Genomic DNA, 18,435 nt, shown 5'->3' on the forward strand with positions numbered 1-18,435 from the left:
TGCAGCAATGTGGAGGACAGAGGTCAACATTTGGGAGTCAGTTCTCTCTTTGTACTGTGAGCTTGAAGTTCAGGTTGTCAGGCTTGGTGGCAAGTGCTTTTTACCTACTGAGCCACCTCACTGGCCCAAAAGTAATTTTTATATAATTTTTTTGTTCTAATTCTAAACTGTTCCCTAAGGAACATAAATTAGATTTTAAAAAACAGCTTACAGGGCTGGAGAGATGGCTTAGAGGTTAAGAGCACTGACTGCTCTTCCAAAGGTCCTGAGTTCAATTCCCAGCAACCACGTGGTGGTTCAAAAACATCTGTAATGAGGTCTGGTGCCCTCTTCTGGCCTGCAGGCACACATGCAGGCAGACCACTCTATACATAATGAATGAATAAATAAATATTTAAAAAAGAAAATAAAAAACAGCTTACAATAAAATCCACGTATCATGTGTGTCTTAAAAGTATATGATTTAGACCTGGTATTGATAGAGTGGTACAATCAAATCTATAGTCTAACTTTAGAAAGAAACCCTATGCCCCATTTTGCATCACTCACTTCTCTTAGGGGCAAGCTGCGGGCTGCGGAGACATGAGTCTGCAGTCCGTCCCTTACCTTGGAGCTGCTGCTGCACCATGGAAATGTCGCTGTGCAGGGCTAGCTTGTCTTGGCTCAGGTGCTCCAGCTCCTGCTGCAGCTCTCTGACACGCAGTTCCAGCTTCCCTAGGGTTGACTGCTCTGTTCTGTTGCTTTCTTCAGAAGCTGCTAGAACTCTACCATGGAACAAACCAGACTGTTAAACAGAAAACACGCACACACGAGGCCGACTGAGGGGCAGTGCCACCCTCCACAGTGCACAGTAGGAAGTCGGAATGAGGATGAGGCCTGGAATATAGGATGCCAGAACTCATTTCCGAAAGACACCTTACCTGCATTCCAAATAGGAAATTAAAAAAAAAAAAGATTCACTAAGTTTTACATGTGACATTCAAACCCAAAACAGAACAAAATAAAACTGAGTGATAAACACAGACTGCAAACTCATCAGTAAGTGAAAATGCAGGAAACACACTATATGTACAATATGTACAATAGGGTTTGCCTGTTACTGCAGTCATTTTAGCAAGTGTGTATCTCACTGTGGTTTTAAGTTGGATGTTCCTAGTGATGATGATACTTAGCATTTTTTCATGTGCTTCTTTTCCATCATATAGCTTCTATGAAAATATATGTTCAAATCTTTTTTAGCCCATTTAAAAAATAAGTTATTTTCTATTAAGTTTTGCCGGCTCTTTATAATAAATATTTTGCAGATGTAAGTCTTACATTACACACACGGTTGAAAAAAAAGATTTTTCTCCTAACTCTTGTCATGTATTTTTATTACTTTTACAAGTGTTTTTTGGAGAGATCTTTTAAATGCCTTGTTTTTATTTTTATTTTTAATTAATTAATTAATTAATTTTTTTGAGAAAGGGTCTTTCTACGTAGCTCTGGCTGTCCTGGAACTAGCTCTATAGACTAAGCTGGCTTGGACTCATGGATTTTCACCTGCTCCTACCTCCCGAGTGCTGGGGTTAAAGGCGCGTGCCATCACACCCGGCTTGCGTGTCCAGTTTGTAATAAGGTCACTTATTACTACTGTGCATGTGTCTGAGCACAGGCCAGAACACGGCCTCCAGGAGCCGGTTTCCTTTCTCCCTGCTGGGGTTTCTTGTCATGTTTCACTATGATGGGTTCTCCAGGTTGGCTGGCATGTGGGCTTCCAGGTGATTCTCCTATCCCTGCCTCCCATCTCTCCAGAACAGTGCTGGGATTCCCAATGCACATCCCAGCATCTGGTCTTTTATGTGGGTTCCAGGGTTTATCTCAGGCCATCAGAGCATCTGTGCCTTCTTGTCAGCATTAAATACCCTATTTTACTTATCTAATTTTGTGTATATGTGTAAGCATTTGTGTGTAAGATATGCTTACCTGTACAGGCATGCATGAAATGATACAGTATCTCTCTGAACCTGGAACTCACTCTTTTGGCTAAATGAGCTAAGCCAGTTAGGCTCATGGGATCTTGCCTTCTCTCCTCCTTTTTACACTGAGTTCTGGTACCTGGAACTCAGGTCCTCACTGAGCCGTCTCCCCACCACTGTGCACCACTGCTGTTATATGGATCATGTTTTTGGTGCCTAGATAAGAAAATTTTTGTCCTACTTGAAATCACAAAGGGCTTGCCTTCTCTTAATTTTTATATTTAATTTTTATATTTATGTTTATGGCTCATTTTCTTTACATGTATTTATTCAGTTAGAGGGGGGTATGCACATGCCACGTTGCATGTGAGGAGATAAAATGACAACTTAAGGAGTTGTATTCTTCTACTTTGTGAACTTAGGGAATTAAACACAGGTTATCCCAGGCTTGGCTGCAAGAATCTTTACCCACTGAGTCATTTTGTTGGCTTATGTGAATATGTGTTCAGCCTGCATGCATGTCTGTGCACTACTTGCATGCCTAGTACTCACAGTGGCCAGAAGGGAGTGTCACAATGCCTGTAACCAGAGATACTTAGGTTATATGCGACCATGTAGGTGGTAAAAATTGAACTCAGAACCTCTGGGAGAGCAGTAAATGGTTTTAACTGTTGAACCATCTCTCTAGCTCTTCTTTTTATTTTTTTGAGGCAGGGTTTCTCTGTACTATTTTGGAGACTGTCGTGGAACTCACTCTGTAGATCAGGCTGGCCTTGATCTCACAGAGATCCACCTGCCTCTGCCTCCTGACTGCTGGGATTAAAAGTGTGTGCCACCATTACCCAGAACTCCTCGTTTTTTTTTTTAATATAGTAAAATATGGATTGTATTCTGGGCTTTATATCTTCAATTATTACAATAATAATTCTAAAAAGACTATTTCTCTATTGAAAAGATGGCTTTAGATACTTCTCAAAATACATGCTTCATATATCAAAGTTTATTTCTGGACCCTCTAGTCTAGTGGCTCTCAACCTGTGGGTTGTGACCTCTTTGGGGGCATGTAAATACAGATATTTACATTACAATCCATAACAGTAGCAAAATTATAGTTATAAAGTAACAACAAAAATGATTTCATGTTGGGGTCGCTACAACATGAGAAACTGTATTAAGGGATGGCAGCACTGAGAAGCACTGCTCCATTCTGTTGCATGGATCTATTTATCTGTTGTATACCAGCAACACAGGTTTTGATTAGTATAATTTATATGAAGTCTTTTTTATTTTTTTAAATATGCATTAGTGTTTTGCCATGGGAAGTTTCTGGTCCCCTAAAACTGGAGTTACAGACAGTTGTGAGCTGCCATATGGGTACTGGGAGTTGAACCCAGGTTCTCTGGAAGAGCAGCCAGTGCTCTTAATCACTGAGCCTTCTCTCCAGCCCCTATATGAAGTCTTAAAATCAAGTTATATTAATCTTAAATCCTTTTCTTACTTCCTAGTTTTGCTTCATGTTATGTCTAAAGAATTCTATGAACTGTTGGTCTTTTGCTTTCCTTATAAATTTTAGAACCAAATTTTGAATTTCTAAAAAAGGAAGGAAAAAATGCTTACTGGGATTTTGACTGCAATTGTTTTCAATATGTAGATCAATCTGAGAACAATTTGTCTCTTACAGAAATGAAGAAATTGTTCCTTTGCATTTGTTTCCAGCAAAAGAGTGTGTGTGTGTGTGTGTGTGTGTGTGTGTGTGTGTGTGTGTGTGATTCAGAGGACACCCTTCGGTGTTTAGAGCTGCTTGCCTTTTTCCTTTTGAGGCAGGGTCTCTTAGTGCCTAGAGCTCATGCAGGCTAGGGTGGCCTGTGAGCTTCAGAGACCTCCCTGTGCTGGGACTATGAGTGTGTATCTCCGCATCCGGCTGGTTCTGCAGTCACACGGGCTCTGGGGACTGAACTCAAGTCCTCATGTTTGAAAACAAGCACTCTGCCTCCAACCCCAGGCCAGATTGCTTTTTTTTTTTTAATTTTTTTTTTTTTTAAAAAGAAAACAAGCTAGCTTTCTCCTTTTTACATACCAATCCCAGTTCCCACTCCCTCACCTCCTCCCAGCTCCCATCCACTCCTCAGAAAGGATAAGGCACATTGTTTTGGGGAGGTCCAAGACCCTCCCTACTACATCTAGGCTGAGCAAGGTATCCATTCAAAGAGAATGGGTTTCAAAAAGCCAGTACAAACAGTAGGGATAAATCCTAGTGCCACTGCCAGAGGCCCTGCAGTGTGTCCAGCCATACAACTGTCACCCACATTCAGCATGGTAGTTTTTGAAAAAATGCTCTTAAGAGAAGTTGGAAAAAAAAAAGCACCAAAAAAAAATCAGAAAATTATGTTATAAAGTTTGTAAAATATTTTTTTTTCTGTTATAATTTTTGCTGTTTTGTTGAGTCATTGTTTCATTAACAGTGTTGGCTGTCCTGAAACTCGCTCTGTAGACCAGGCTGGCCTCAAACTCGTGCTGGGATTAAAGGCGTGCGCCACCACACTTGGTTTTTGCTATTGATTTGAGACAGGTTCTTATTAAATAGCACCGGTGGCTTAGAATCTGCTATGTAAGCCATGGTGGCCTTAAATTCACGGCAATGCTCCTGCCTCAGCTCCTGGGTACTGAGATTCCAGACATGCAGCACTATGAGCCGCCCCTTACCTTTTGGCATGTGAAGACTTCTTTTCCCAAGTTTCACACTGCTCTTGGAGAGCTTCCTTTTCTTTAGTCAGACACTCCACGCATGCCCGCAGTGCCTGGGTCTCGGCCCTCACTCGCTCTATTTCCCGCTTGTCTCTCTCCAGCAGCTGCTTCTGCCACTCTATTTCCCTCTTCTGCTGCTGCGCTGTCTGCTGCAAACTCTCCAGCTCCAGCTTCTCCTGAGTCAGACAGGAGAGACTTCAGAACCCTGAGGAGAAAGGCTCGGGGGGGGGGGGGGGGGGAAGGCGCAGGCTTTCCTTCATACCTCCAGCACGTCCACTTGGGTCTTCTCCAGCTCTGCCACCTTCTGGTCGTGCTGTAGTCTCAGACCTTGGAGCTCACTGTTTTCAAGTCGCAGTGTGTCTGCAACATTCTTTAGTTCTGACAGAGACAAAGCGGGCGTCAGTGCCCGGAAGAGGAGCGGCAGACAGAGCACGACAGACCGCACCTCCTTGTTGACCGACACAGAAATACAATTTTGCTGAATTACCTAAACGCTGATTTTATTTTTAAAGGAAAAATCTTTTTGAAATTCCTGTTAAAAACACTAATTTGTAGCTGGCTGGTGGTGGCGCACACCTTTAATCCCAGCACTGGGAGGCAGAGGCAGGTGGACCTCTGTGAGTTTGAGGCCAGCCTGGTCTACAGAGCGAGTTCCAGGACAGTCAGGGATGTTACCCAGAGAAACCTTTCTGGAACTGACTTCCCCACCAACCAAAACCAAATCAAGTAAACAAAAATGACACTAATTTGTAAAAACATTTAATAAAATTCTGATTCTAGGAGCATTTATTTCCATATAGAATGAACTAAGTACTTTTTTGAAAAAATATTAATTAAAATAGGAAAAACTTGGACCCACATGGTGGAAAGAACCAATGCCCCAGAAGTTGCCTGACTTCCATACTGTTCTTCACATGTACACATATAATAAGCAAAACAATGTAATAATAAACTCAAAAGATGTCTACTACAAGAGCATTTTGGGGTGTTTTATTTCAGGAGTACACTTTGTTTGACATGGGCATGGCCTCACAGCCACAGTCAATGGTATTTACCTAAAAGCCTCAGGACTGGGAAGCTCTGGACAGGAAACTGACGTGACCGAGTAAAGCCTTCCTTCTCTAGCCTTTGAATGCTGACAGTGTGTGTACAGGAAGGCAATGCAGATTCCTCCTCCCAAATACATATAGCCTGAGACTGCTATGCAAGCCTACAGAGACTGGACCTCTACTGCTTGACCCACCTGATCCCTACTATTCTGTGCATGTCTGCTTATCTGGTGTTTTCCCCATTCACTCAATTCCCAGACAGGTTTCCAGGACACTGCCAGTAAAAAGCATTTGCTATGTGGATATGAGGACCTGAGTTTGGATCCCAGAACCCACAGGAAAAGCTGCGTGTGGCTATAACTGTAATGTTCTATGTGTGTATGTGTGGGGTGGGGTGGGGTGCAGAGGTAGGAGGATCACTGGGACCAGGTTTAGTGAGAGCCCTCGTCTCAAGGGAATAAGACATCAGATGTCCTCCCCTGGGCTGTGTACACACGTAGGCATACACACACTATGCCCACATAAAATAAAACATGATAATAAATAAATAAAAATAACTGGACTATATCTCATACTCACCGTTCACCTAAATTGTTTTCACTCTAATTTTTCATGTCCTTAAGTATTAAGCATAAGCCTTTTCTTTCCAGTTCTGTAATCACAAATCATGCTATGGTGCACATAAAGGCACATAAAGGCCGGCCCTCTCTAGATGAGTAGAAATGGGCACTTCAGCTTGCTGGTTTTCAGTCGGCTTAGTGGCTGTACCTGATCTGATATCTTACCTACCTACCTACCATCTACGGCCACACAGTCCCGAGGCCTGGCGAGATTTCCAGTCATACCAGCACCAGCTTTGTTGTTGCCACCAAATGTACTTTTTTGACTAAGTCTCTATCATACTCTTTATCAATAAAGACTCGGGAGTCAGACGTTGGGGTGAAAACCTGCTAGCTCAGAGAGGCTGAGAAGCAATCAGCTGGTTTTCCTTTTTGGTCAGAGACCTAACAAGAGAGCCTCTCTTCAGCTGTCCCAAACCAAAAATACCATGAAACTCCCTACTCTTTCCTGTGTGTTTCTGCCTCTATCCATCTTTCTGTATGGCTATTCCTGTCAACTAATAAAATCAACTAATCCAAGGTTGATTTTATTAACACAGTTTTGGGTTTCACAGTGTGATAAAATAGCCCACAAAATTGGTATTACAAATTTGAATATTTGAAACCTCTCTGTTATACCCCATCAGTTCTAAGAGCCTTCCTTCCGACAGCACACTCTAATCAGCTACTAATATGGTTACTTCCCTTTAAATAAACCTTAACAAACGGAATGGCAGGGACCATCATGCTTCTTTTATAACTTGCTCCTCTTTGCTTATCAGTGACGTCAGTGTGGTGGTGTGGCACAGATGCTCCCAGCCCCATCTGCTCTTTAAACTTACCAGCCTTATGTTTCAGCAGCTGCTGTAAAACTACCTGAAGGTTTTCTTCCTCTTTCCCCATCTCCTGCTTTATAAGTGCGAGCTGAGTCTTCTTTTCACTGATGTGGACATTCAGTTCTCCTTTCTGGAAACTCAGTTCTTCCAGCAGAGACTTTACTTCCTGTGTGTAAATAAAAGTCATCTTCTCTGTGAAGAACTGGCGTCCCTTTCCCAGGAGTCAGTTCTGTTGTTGTTTTATCTCCTAATTTGTAAATTAGTAGCAATTTTTGCCTTTAGTGCCAAGAACAGAACCATATTTTATACTACTATCTACCGTGTAACAGAAGAAAGTAACATACATTCATGCATAGGTCTTTGTGCGATTTACCCCATACAAAGACTGCTTCCAGCCTCAGTGACTGTCAGGACAGAAGGCTGGGGACACAGACACAGACACAGACAAGAGGCAGCTCTCAAATACAAGAGAAAGAAACTCCTTAAGAGCAACTGGAAAAAAAACCCCAAACCAAAACAGGAGGTTGCATGTGGTGAGCTTTGAGAAACAGGCAGAATGGGATGTAGATTGTGCCTGGGATAAGGGCATTTCTGGACAGGAAAGACATGAGAAAGCCAAGAAGCAAGAGAACCCAGAGTGTATCCAGATACCACCTGACTCCCTCATCACCAATACATTAACACACGCCCAACAGCACTATGGAGGAGGCCTTTCTATCTCTATTTGGGGAGAACCAGGGAAAAGCTTCAAAATAAACCTACAGCAGTGCCCTGGAATCCTGAGAGAGCCTATTGTCGAACATACCCTGATGTGACTGCACTTCTCGGAGACTTCTGTCTCGCCCAGGGTCAGGGCTTCCTGGAGGTCAGATTTTGCCTGGACCAGGCTGTCCTGGAGTAGGAGCAGCTCCTCTCTTCTATGCCTCAACTGCGTGTCTAGGTCAGCCAGCTCCTGCTGCTGACTTGCCACCTGAAAAGGGAGAGGTGGGAAGTTGGACTTCAAGATGTATATATTTTTAATACTTTTTGTATTTTCCCATCTTTTCTACAATTAATAAACCTTATCCAGCAATCCTCAAGAATAAATATGTCTTAATTAGTCTTCTTCCGAGTATCTAGCCACACCTGGCTTTTCAGTGTTTCCAGCTCAGCTCTCTTGGCCTGAAGAAGAGTCTCAGATTCTTTGAGGATCTGCAGGTGGCGATCCTCATTGCATTCTGCTATCTCGATGTCTCTTTGCAGACTCTGAAGCCTACAAAGCAGGGCAGTACTTTAGCAGCCTCTAAAGGGGCCTGGCATCCCCACCCCGGGGCCCCTAGAGGCCTTTACTCACTCTTCTGTCAGTTTCTCCTTCTTCTCATTCAGACTCTGGAAATCTGCATCTTTGGCTGCTACAACTTTGTTTATTTCTTTTAAGATCTCTTCTTGTTTGATTTTGTGCTGCTCCAAGTCCTCTGCATCAGCCTGGAGCAATCTACAACGGGATATTTATCCCCTTGGCTCTTTAGGCTTAGCACGCATCAACCATTATTACTCTGTGCACCTCAGCCCTCAGTGGCATAAGAGTCAACCTGCCTCAGCAGTCCCGAGGTCACCTACCTCAGTAGCACTGGGGTCCACCCACCTCAGAAGTCTGGGGTCCACCCACCTCAGAAGTCTGGGGTCCACCCACCTCAGAAGTCTGGGGTCCACCCACCTCAGAAGTCTGGGGTCCACCCACCTCAGAAGTCTGGGGTCCACCCACCTTAGTTGCTGCTCAGCTTTCATGAGGTTAAGTGCAGTCTCCTGGGCTCTCTTTTCTAAAGCCTCAGCATCTGACTCAGTCTGTAATAAATTTCTTTCAGCATCAGCAAACTTTTCAACAGCATTCTTTGTCTAGAAGAGAAACTGCCATTAAAACCAATCCGACTCTAGTACTTACCATAGTTATTTACCGAATTAACTGGTACAAATCTCAGTACATACGATACAAACAGAAATACATGAAAACATTCCTTTACTATGACTCTCTAATGCTCAGAGAGTTGTCCAGAAGCAAATAATTACTATGTAATAATGTAGTTAGATAAATCTGGACAAATGAAAGATGAAGAGATAGTGAATTAAAACAGACTGCGACCTAGTCTTTTACTGACGTGTAGCAGCACGCAGACGTCAGAGCACGCTAGAGCAGAAAAGAGCTTCAAGTGGTGCAAGCAGGTGAGAGGAGCTGTACGGCTACATCTGCGTCAACAAAGAGCTCTTAGGAAAAAAGTCCTTCCAAGATGATGAGACTTACTAGAGATACCTTTTTATTTCAAAAATTTGATTATTATCAAATCTAGTCAACTAAATGGCAATAATTTGTCTCCTTCCTGCTGCTTTTCTTTAGGGGCAGGCAGGACTTTTCCTGCTTCTTCTTCTCTATTCTCTGTGTCTCTTTTTCTTCCTCTTCTCTTCCTCTCTCTCCCTTCCCTTTCACACTCCCTTCCCTCAATAAAACTTTCAGCTAAGTTTAAATAAATAAATAAAAATAAATGGCAACAATTTTACCAAGCTTTCAATCTCTCGCGTAGAGCGTAGATTCTTCTTACCTCAGATAGCATCGTGAAATGGGCTCTCATTTTGTGATGGTGACTTTGAAGTCTCTGGATATATTCCTATGCTAGATTTGGCATATCAAATATCAACTTGGTTTCCTGATCTGCCTAGATTAAGAGGTTTAATGGATCTAAAAGGAGAGTTTAGTTTGTACTTGATTGAATATTGACTCACATAGAACCTCAGAAGTCTTAGGTGTCTGCGGGTGAAATCTGTCTGAACTGTCCTGTGGATGTCAACTGGCTGGAAGGTCCACAGCACTAGACACGTTACCAGATTACCGCATCTCTTCACTGAGCTGCCTTCTGCCGGCTCATCAGCAGAGCATTGCCCTGCTCAAGAAGGAAGGCGCTCTAGCCTCCTGGGCAGGTTCTAACATGTCTGGCATATTTAGCTGCTTCCTCTCCCCTGCTTTGCAAGCCTTAACCCTGAGTCCCTGGGAGGAGAGAGTGGCTCTGCTGTGTGGTCAGCCTTCCTCTGTGTGCCCACTGCCAATGCTACTGATTAAAGCAAATACAGGTGAAATGTTTTCTCTGCTTCTCCACACAGCAACCGAATGTTTACAGCACAAAGACTCCTCGTAAGAAAAGAAATGAGGGTCAGGCAGTGGTGGCGCACACCTCTAATCCCAGCACTCGGGAGGCAGAGGTGGGTGGATCTCTATGAATGTGTGCCTGGTCTACAGAGTGAGATCCAGAACAGCCAGGGCTACACAGAGAAACAGAGAAACCCTGTCTTGAAAAACTGAAACAAAATAAAAACAAAAACAGAGTAAAAAGAAAAAAAAAGAAATGAGGACATCCCTGTTCTCATTTAAGACCATGTACCATGTGAGGGAGGATTTCTGGAAGGGGCTATGTCTGCGAAGACTGATGGACTCCAATGATGTAGAGGGGCTGAAATGCTGCAGGCCCAGAGACTCACTAAAGTTTACACTGGGTTAGCTTCAGCCTCCTAAATTAGAGACATGCCTTGGCCACCTCTGTGGGGGACCTGACACCCTGTTGACTAGCAGATAAAGCCTGATCTAACATCCTGAAAAACAGATTAAAAACCAAAATCAAACAAATGAAAAACCTGTGGGTTGTATTGCAACAACAGTACACAGGATTCAATAGGTGAAGCCACCCATTCAGTTCCAAGTAGTAGGTTTCTATTAACTTAAACAGATTCAAGTTGAACTAACAAAATAAAAATAGTTTCTGAGGTGTCTCATGTGCCCAGGGGCTTTGTCTCTCTCTGGAATTCTCATTTCCTAAAGAACTCTTGGGAAGGCACTGCTTCAGCTGTGCAGCTCTGGGCCAGTTATGAGCTGCTCTGAGTTGATAGGTAAACCACGCTAACGTCAATTCACAGGGCTGCCAGGGATGTGAAACGAAATGGCGTTTATAAATAGCCACCATACGGGCTTGGAAAGTCACCTTCCCTCTGGCTTTCTCCTGCGCTGTGGCCTAAAGAACGCTGTTACTGTCACTCACCACAGAGGTAGGTTCAGCAAGAACATCTCAGAACCTTTCTTTGTTTTTTTAATTTCAATTTGGCTGCACTTAAATAAATGAAAATCTATGACCTAGGAACTGAAAACGTATCATTACTTCTGTTATCAATGTGAAGAAAAGCAAGATTTCTGTAAGAATCTGATTGGTCATTTAAAAAGACACAGATTGAAGAGTCCAAATTAAAAACCAACAACGATCCCTCAACAAACACAGGCAGATGGGAGAGAAGGACATGCTGAACTAAACAACTTCAGGAATTTAAAACATGCCATTTACTCTGTACTGAACAGCCTGTGTACTCTTAGCTCGAGTTACGGAAAGGCAGGCAAAGCCCGAGGACCTAAACTACTCCCGGATGCCCAGACCAGGACAGTGCTCTCATCGGTTTCCCTGCAGCCTTAGGCTGGCAGCAGTGGTTGCTGTGTCACCATGGGAGCCCCAGCCGGAACCTTAGCAGACTCACCTTCTCCTTAGTGCAGGAAAGCTCATGCTCAGCCTCTGCCAAAAGTCGGTCAGCTTCCCTGAGCTCTGAGCGCCGCTTCAGAAGAGTCTTCTCTATGCACGCAACCTCATCGACAATATCCTCATGGCGTTTGAGAGACTTTTCTATTTCTAGTTCTGCCATAAGATTCTCAACATTTCCATCAATGAAGTCCCTAAAAAAATTACATGACTATCAAGAGATTTTAAACATAAATAATATGGACACTCATAGCCTATGAAGAGTGTTCAAGAATTTACTAACTTTCTAAGAGAGATAACTATGGGCTGGAGAGATGGCTCAGAGATTAAGAACACTGGTTGCTCTTCCAGAGGTCTTGAGTTCAGTTTCTAGCAACCACAAGGTGGCTCACAACCACCTGTGATGGGGTCTGATGCCCTCTTCTGGCTTGCAAGCATACATACAGAAAGAGTACTCACCTAAATACATAAATAAGAGAGGTAGCTACAGTTGGTTATGTTCAACTCCAGTTCAAAATATACTATTATTACAAACATGGAATAGTCCTGGCAGTAAACACACACTATGTAAAATGCCTGGTGTATTTGTGCTGTAAACATCTGGCCAAGACAATGCTGCCACATTATTTTTCTGAAAAATAGAAATAAAGGAAGTGGCTACACAATAATATCCAGGTCCTATGACAGTCCTCAAGGACCCCAGGCCAGTTGGCCTCAAACACTGTATGGATTTGTGACTTACTTCTTTATATTAGAGTAAAACTGTCATAAAAGATTTGACCAAAAAAGTGACACAAAATTCAGTAACTCAAGGCGAATATGACAAATTATATGAAAATGGGCTGCTTCGGAGAAAAACATGAGAACAAACTCAGCACACTGATGTTTTTCTTCTCTCTTTAAACAAAGGTGTGCAGAGAACTTTTGCCTTTTTCTCTGATGACTTAAGTGTTACCCAGATTTCCTGGACTGATCATTTTCCTATTGTTAACAGTGGCAGAAGAGATGTCCTACTGCTCTGCCACCGCCGTGCTCGTCCTAAGATGGACATTCACATGACTAGCAGCTATAACCACCCCTACCCACGAGCAAAGTGTCCCGTTCTTCTCAGTGAGGATCTCGCTTTCCACAGCAGTTTTAATCACTCACCTGTCCACTCCCAGACAGCAGTGATTTGTCTTGTTCATTCTGCATGCCTTACAGGCCTCTGACCACCCTGAGAGGAGGCCCAGGCTAGTGTGGACTGACAAAAACTGGGGAACAGCCATAATTCATGGAGCACCACAGAAGACAACATTTTATAGAACTGAGCAGACAACAGAGGCTCTGTGAACTGACCGACTCTATGCTAGGTACAGGCACCCATAGACGGAGGTCCAGCTACCACCCTACCTGGTTGCTAATAGCACTGCATGAGAAGGGCTATGTCAAAGGGTGCTAACACTAACTTTCACAGGATACCTGAGAAGAAGAAAAAGAAAAGTTTAGTGTAAAAGGGACCCCCTGACCTTTGTTTTAAATTCTTTTTTTTTTTTTAAAGATTTTATAACTATGAATGCTTTGCTTACATGTATGTATCTGTACCACAGACTGCCTGGTGTCCACAGAGGTCAAAAAGAGGGTGTCAGATGCCCTGGAACTGGAGTTATGGATGTTTGTGAGCCACTATGTGGGTGCTGGGAACTAAACCTGGGTCCTCTGTAAAAAGCAACAAGTGCTTTAAACTGCTGAGCCATCTCTTCAGTCCCTCAGCCTTCACCTTTGTTTTGAAAGGCAGGGCAGATGGACAGGGCTTGGGGAGGGCACTTCAGGAAGAGGACAGATGTGAAGGTGCAGAGGCAGAGGAAAGTGGTGCTGGGGACACCAAAGACACGGTTCATGCCAAGTGTTTTCAGACTGCCTATGTACCAAGATGAGACTGAGTCCAGTGTTTCCTGGCAGACTGGAGAGAAAGATTCTACACATGGTGGTCAGCATGGAAACTATGTTAGTGGTCTAGAATTCCACTAATTAAAGGATACAGCAGTGGAAATAACAGGAAAGGGTCAGTAAGCTCTCTGTATGCAAAGTCAGAAGGACAAGGAAACCACACAGACAGACACCACGGAGAACGAAGGTTTGAAAACCCTGTTGTATGTTCTGCTGTGGGAGCTGGGATGGAGAATGGCTGTGCTCGTCACCAGAGACAACTACAAAAAGGCTGATATGGATGATCTGCCAGGATACCTTAGATATTCACTGTCCTAAGTGGTATTTACCATGAATCACTAAATTAATTGGAATTAAATTTTATCAGTTCCCTTTGCCACATTTAAGGAACCACATACAGCTAACATTTACTATTTCGCAGTCTAGATTTAAGAAAGTTTAAAAATGATAGAATGTTTTATGAGGCACTGCTGACTGAGGTACCCTTCCGAACTGATATCGTATCCTCTGAATTATAGAAATATAATGGTGGATGCTTACTTTCGTTGTTGATGTTTCTGGAGGGTTCTATGCAATTCTTCTACTTCATGTTCTAGTTCCTTCTTCTCTTGCAGAAGGTCATCAATATTACGCAGCAGCTCTTCCACTTCTTTCTCAGGATGCTGCCTGGATGCTTTCAGCCATTGTTCTTTTCGTCGTTTTGATTTTAGGTGCTGCATTTTGTCTTCTAATCTAGACACTTCATTCTCCTGATCATAGAAAGTGAATGCATTATTGAGATATCGGAGGGCATCTCTATCTCTTTTGCTGTCAGAAGTTGAAACCAACTGGATAAAGTAATGCATCTATGGCCTAAAAGAATAGTGGGGCATTCTAAGACTTCAGTATTTTTCAGTAGTAGAAAAATTGAGTAAAGTCAATTTTTTTCACACGGCAGAGATGGAACTGACAGACTTCACATAACTCTTCTATCAGTTTGACTCTATGTTAGAAAGTCACCAAACCACTGTCTCTAGAGTTCAGCATCTAGCAGAACAAAGAAATTGAAGTCTCTTTCTACTCTGGACACATGGGAGAACTGTTGAAATAGGTTCCCAGAAGAAGAGGTATTTTGCCTGCATTTTGCAGAATGAAAAAGGTAAACCAAGTCTCAAGAAAGAAGAAGCTAGCAGGGAGGTGGTGGTGCATGCTTTTAATACCAGCACTTGGGAGGCAGAAGCAGGAAGATCTCCAAGTTGGAGGCCAGACTGGTCTATAGAACAAGCTCCAGGACAGCCAGACAGCCAGGGGGACACAGAGAAACTGTTTCAAACAAACAAACAAACAAACAATAACCAAAAAGAGGGAAACAAAACAGAAAACTAAAATGTCGGAGGTGTGAAAGCACACTAGAGAAGCTGTATGAGTCATGCATTCCTGAAGGGCTCTAGTAAGCCTGAGCATAGCAAACAGGGCACCAACAGGTTTGCTCGTCACCTTTCCCTTCCCCCTTGCTAAAAACCATTACATTACATTCCTAAAGCTAGCCACCAAGTTCTAGTCCCTTATTTGGCCACTTCCTCCTCCTGAGGCTGACTGCCAAGGTCCAACTATCAAAGTATGGAAGTTCTGCAATCGGAAGTCCCCATTTGGCTACACTAATTAACATGCCCAATCAAAATTACCTCATCCTAATGGGAGTTAATGGGGGGTGGGTGAGGTGGGGGTGGGGTTCCCCTTGTCCCTTAATAAACTGCCATTTGCTAAGGGCCACTTGTGTCTTCTCTCTATCCAGAGGCAGTCCTTTGTCCCTCCAGGGCAAATATCCCTTCCCCTCCCCTCTCTCGCCCCCTTTCTCTTCTCCCTTGTCATCTGTCTTCGTCACTCTGAGGCAAACAGAGCTCCTTTGTGCTGAGCACTAGGTGTGTTCTGTGTTCATTCCAGGGGAAAAGAAGTAATCCCAGGGAGTATCAGCAAATGCTTAACAGACAGATGGTTACAAACTGAATGTATGCAAAAGCCACATGTGGGCCCTGTGGACCAACTGTGACCTACTAGAAGGGGACAATGACCTGGTACCAGGTATCTTTTCTTCTGTTCCCTCAGTGGGCTGAGGAGGGAGGAAAGAACAAGGGCTCCAAGTGCTCTGAGCTCGAAAGACGAGTTTGGGATGCAGTTTTAGTATATTAGAACCAAAAAGGTAGAAAGCAATCGAATTAGGAAGTAACCACTTTTTAGAATCTAGCCTAAGAATAAAAAGCACATTTAAGAATCCACATAGTGGGGGCTGGAGAGATGGCTCAGTGGTTAAGAGCACTGACTCCTCTTCCAGAGGACCAGGGTTCAATTCCCAGCACCCACATGGCAGCTCACAACTGTCTGAAGATCCAGTTCCAGGGGATCTGACACCTTCATACCAATGCACATAAAATAAAAGTTAAATAAACTATAAGAAATGTAAAAAAAAAAAAAGAATCCACATAGTGGACTGGAGAGATGGCTCAGTGGTTAAGAGAACTGCCTGCCCTTCCGAAGGGCCTGAGTTCAGTTCCCAGCCACCACAGGGTGGCTCACAACCATCTGTAATGAGATCTGGTGCCGTCTTCTGGCCTGCAGGCATACATGCAGACAGAATACGGAGAATACTGTATACATAAAAAAATAAACAGATTAAAAAAAAAAAAAAGAATCCACAAATCCACACAGTTTGCCGGGTGGTAGTGGTGCATGTCCATGGATCTCTGTGAGTTCGAGGCCAGCCTGGTCTACAAGAGCTAGTTGCAGGACAGGTTCCAAAGCTACAGAGAAACTCTGTCTCAAAAAACCAAAAAAGAAAAAGAAAAAAAAAAACACCAGAAAAAGGAAAAAAGAATCCACACAGTCATCTATTGCACGTACTAATAAAGAAATGGTATCTAGATGTTAACATGCTGTTTAAAAATATTTGTACTGTTCTGTTGTATAACAGTTTCCTCCTATATTGAAACATCCCATCCTGCTCTTAAGCAGGAAGGTAAACAACTCAAAACAGCTTCAAGAAGCCCCTGGAACTGATCACATTCACTAGACCCCTCCCTCCCTGCCAGAGTAAGCAGAGCTAAGGCCAGCTACCTAGAAGATGCAGAAACCAGCAGAGCTGCCTGAAAGTGGTTTAGAGCAACCGAGTCACTTGGAAAGGATATTCACCAACCTGTGAGCTGTCAGCGTGTACAGTGTGCGCCAGGTTCCCAGCTTCTGTGAGCTGGGATGGGTCTTAGTGATGCAGCTGTGACTCATTTCTGCTCCTGTATGTAGCTCCTAACACAGAGTTCTGTAAGCAACCTCAATGAAACTCATTGGTTCACTAAGCTGCATTTTGGTGGTGTCTGTACTTTAGTCTGCTGTGAGTTCCCTATTTGGGGTGGGTAGATGTGTGTGTTGTGTTGCCCCAGGGAAAGTTTTGTCATACAACAATTCTTTCAGCAGACTTTTCTAGAAAGTTCCTTTCCTAGAACTCACACCAGGCTTCTCACAACTGTCTATAACTCCAGCTCCAGGGGAGTTGATATCATTTCTGCCTCTGAAGGCATCGCATTCACATGCACACCCAACACATGTTTTTTTGTTTTGTGTGTGTGTGTTTGTTTTCAGTTTTTTTGAGACAGAGTTTCTCTCTGTAGCTTTTGAGTCTGTACTGGTACTCGCTCTGTAGACCAGGCTGGCCTCGAACTCACAGAACAGTGGCCTCTGCTTCCCAAGTGCTGGGATTAAAGGCATGCGCCGCCACCACCCAGCCACACACATATATATGTAATTAATAAATAAGTAATTAATAATAAAATCTTTAAATTATAAAAACTGGGTATCATTTCTATTAGTAAATGGGAAAACAATTCAAATGTGCATACAACAATAACTGTAGAAATAATGTATAATCATCAGTTAACCCAGAGATAATTCTCACCCATATGTACTACATGCTGTTTATACATATCAGCATATATGGGCACACGTGTACATGTGGAGCATACTCACACACGTGCATAAGCTATAGGTACTAGTATGTGATAGCTTTACATAAACACTACTACTACACAGTTAACAATAGGAAAAGTTGTTGGTGTTTAGACTGAAAGCAGAAAACAGCTAGCTACATCAGGCTTTGGGCTTGAGAATTTACTATCCTGTTCAAAATCATATCTTAATAGGAGACTGTTTGGTTTTTAAACATCAGCCCTATAATCTCACTCCTGATCTAGGCCCATGCATCAGTGAACTCATCACACATGCGTCTGTCTGAAGCACTTGGAAGCGGTGAGGACAGAGCTGTTTCCCACTTACTAGGTTATGGTGCTCTGGGACATTGCAATGCTGCATACCCACAGGGACAAGGGGAACAGCAAAGTTGGTGGGAGGAGGTCCACATAAGATGGGGGCTCCAGCAGGAGGTGGGCCATAAACCACAGTGCCAGGGGTCAGAGGTTGGCTGTTGCTGGGCAAAAGAGGCGATGGTGCATACAAGGCCATTCCTTGAGGTACTGGAGAGCCATCAGGAAGCACAGTATACATTATGTACCCAGGAGGAGGCACAAATGAGGGTTCCTCCTGGTCATCCAGTCCACTCTCTTCCTGGCTATCTCCTCCACTGTCTGCATCTTCTATGAAATAAACAGGAGAGTATGCTAGGTAAATAGATTTAGGAAGAAACAGGAGCATTTTAATCAAAACATAGGAGATGTAAAACAAAACTGTAAGAATGGTCAAATGTAGTTGTGAGAAACAGATACATACACAAAGTATTTTCAGCAGCTAACACTTCA

At 43.2% G+C, this 18,435-nt stretch overlaps 1 protein-coding gene across 3 annotated transcripts in view; it reads right to left on the reverse strand.

Moving 5' to 3' along the window:
* The window catches only part of Cntrl (centriolin), an 87,429-nt gene that overhangs the window by 10,247 nt on the left and 58,747 nt on the right, over positions 1 to 18,435 (reverse strand). For all 3 annotated transcript variants that reach the window (XM_048432231.3, XM_048432229.3, XM_048432228.3), the window contains exons 24-34: positions 17,957 to 18,273; positions 14,198 to 14,406; positions 11,730 to 11,922; positions 8,932 to 9,062; positions 8,521 to 8,661; positions 8,313 to 8,439; positions 7,993 to 8,157; positions 7,194 to 7,353; positions 4,966 to 5,081; positions 4,662 to 4,879; positions 607 to 764 (exon numbers count right to left, since the gene is read on the reverse strand). In XM_048432231.3, coding sequence (XP_048288188.3) covers positions 607 to 764; positions 4,662 to 4,879; positions 4,966 to 5,081; positions 7,194 to 7,353; positions 7,993 to 8,157; positions 8,313 to 8,439; positions 8,521 to 8,661; positions 8,932 to 9,062; positions 11,730 to 11,922; positions 14,198 to 14,406; positions 17,957 to 18,273 — 1,935 coding nt within the window. The remainder of the gene's footprint in view (positions 1 to 606; positions 765 to 4,661; positions 4,880 to 4,965; positions 5,082 to 7,193; positions 7,354 to 7,992; positions 8,158 to 8,312; positions 8,440 to 8,520; positions 8,662 to 8,931; positions 9,063 to 11,729; positions 11,923 to 14,197; positions 14,407 to 17,956; positions 18,274 to 18,435) is intronic.

Source organism: Myodes glareolus, chromosome 21 (genome assembly GCF_982192425.1).
Source record: "Myodes glareolus chromosome 21, mMyoGla1.1, whole genome shotgun sequence".
Lineage (NCBI taxonomy): Eukaryota > Metazoa > Chordata > Mammalia > Rodentia > Cricetidae > Myodes > Myodes glareolus.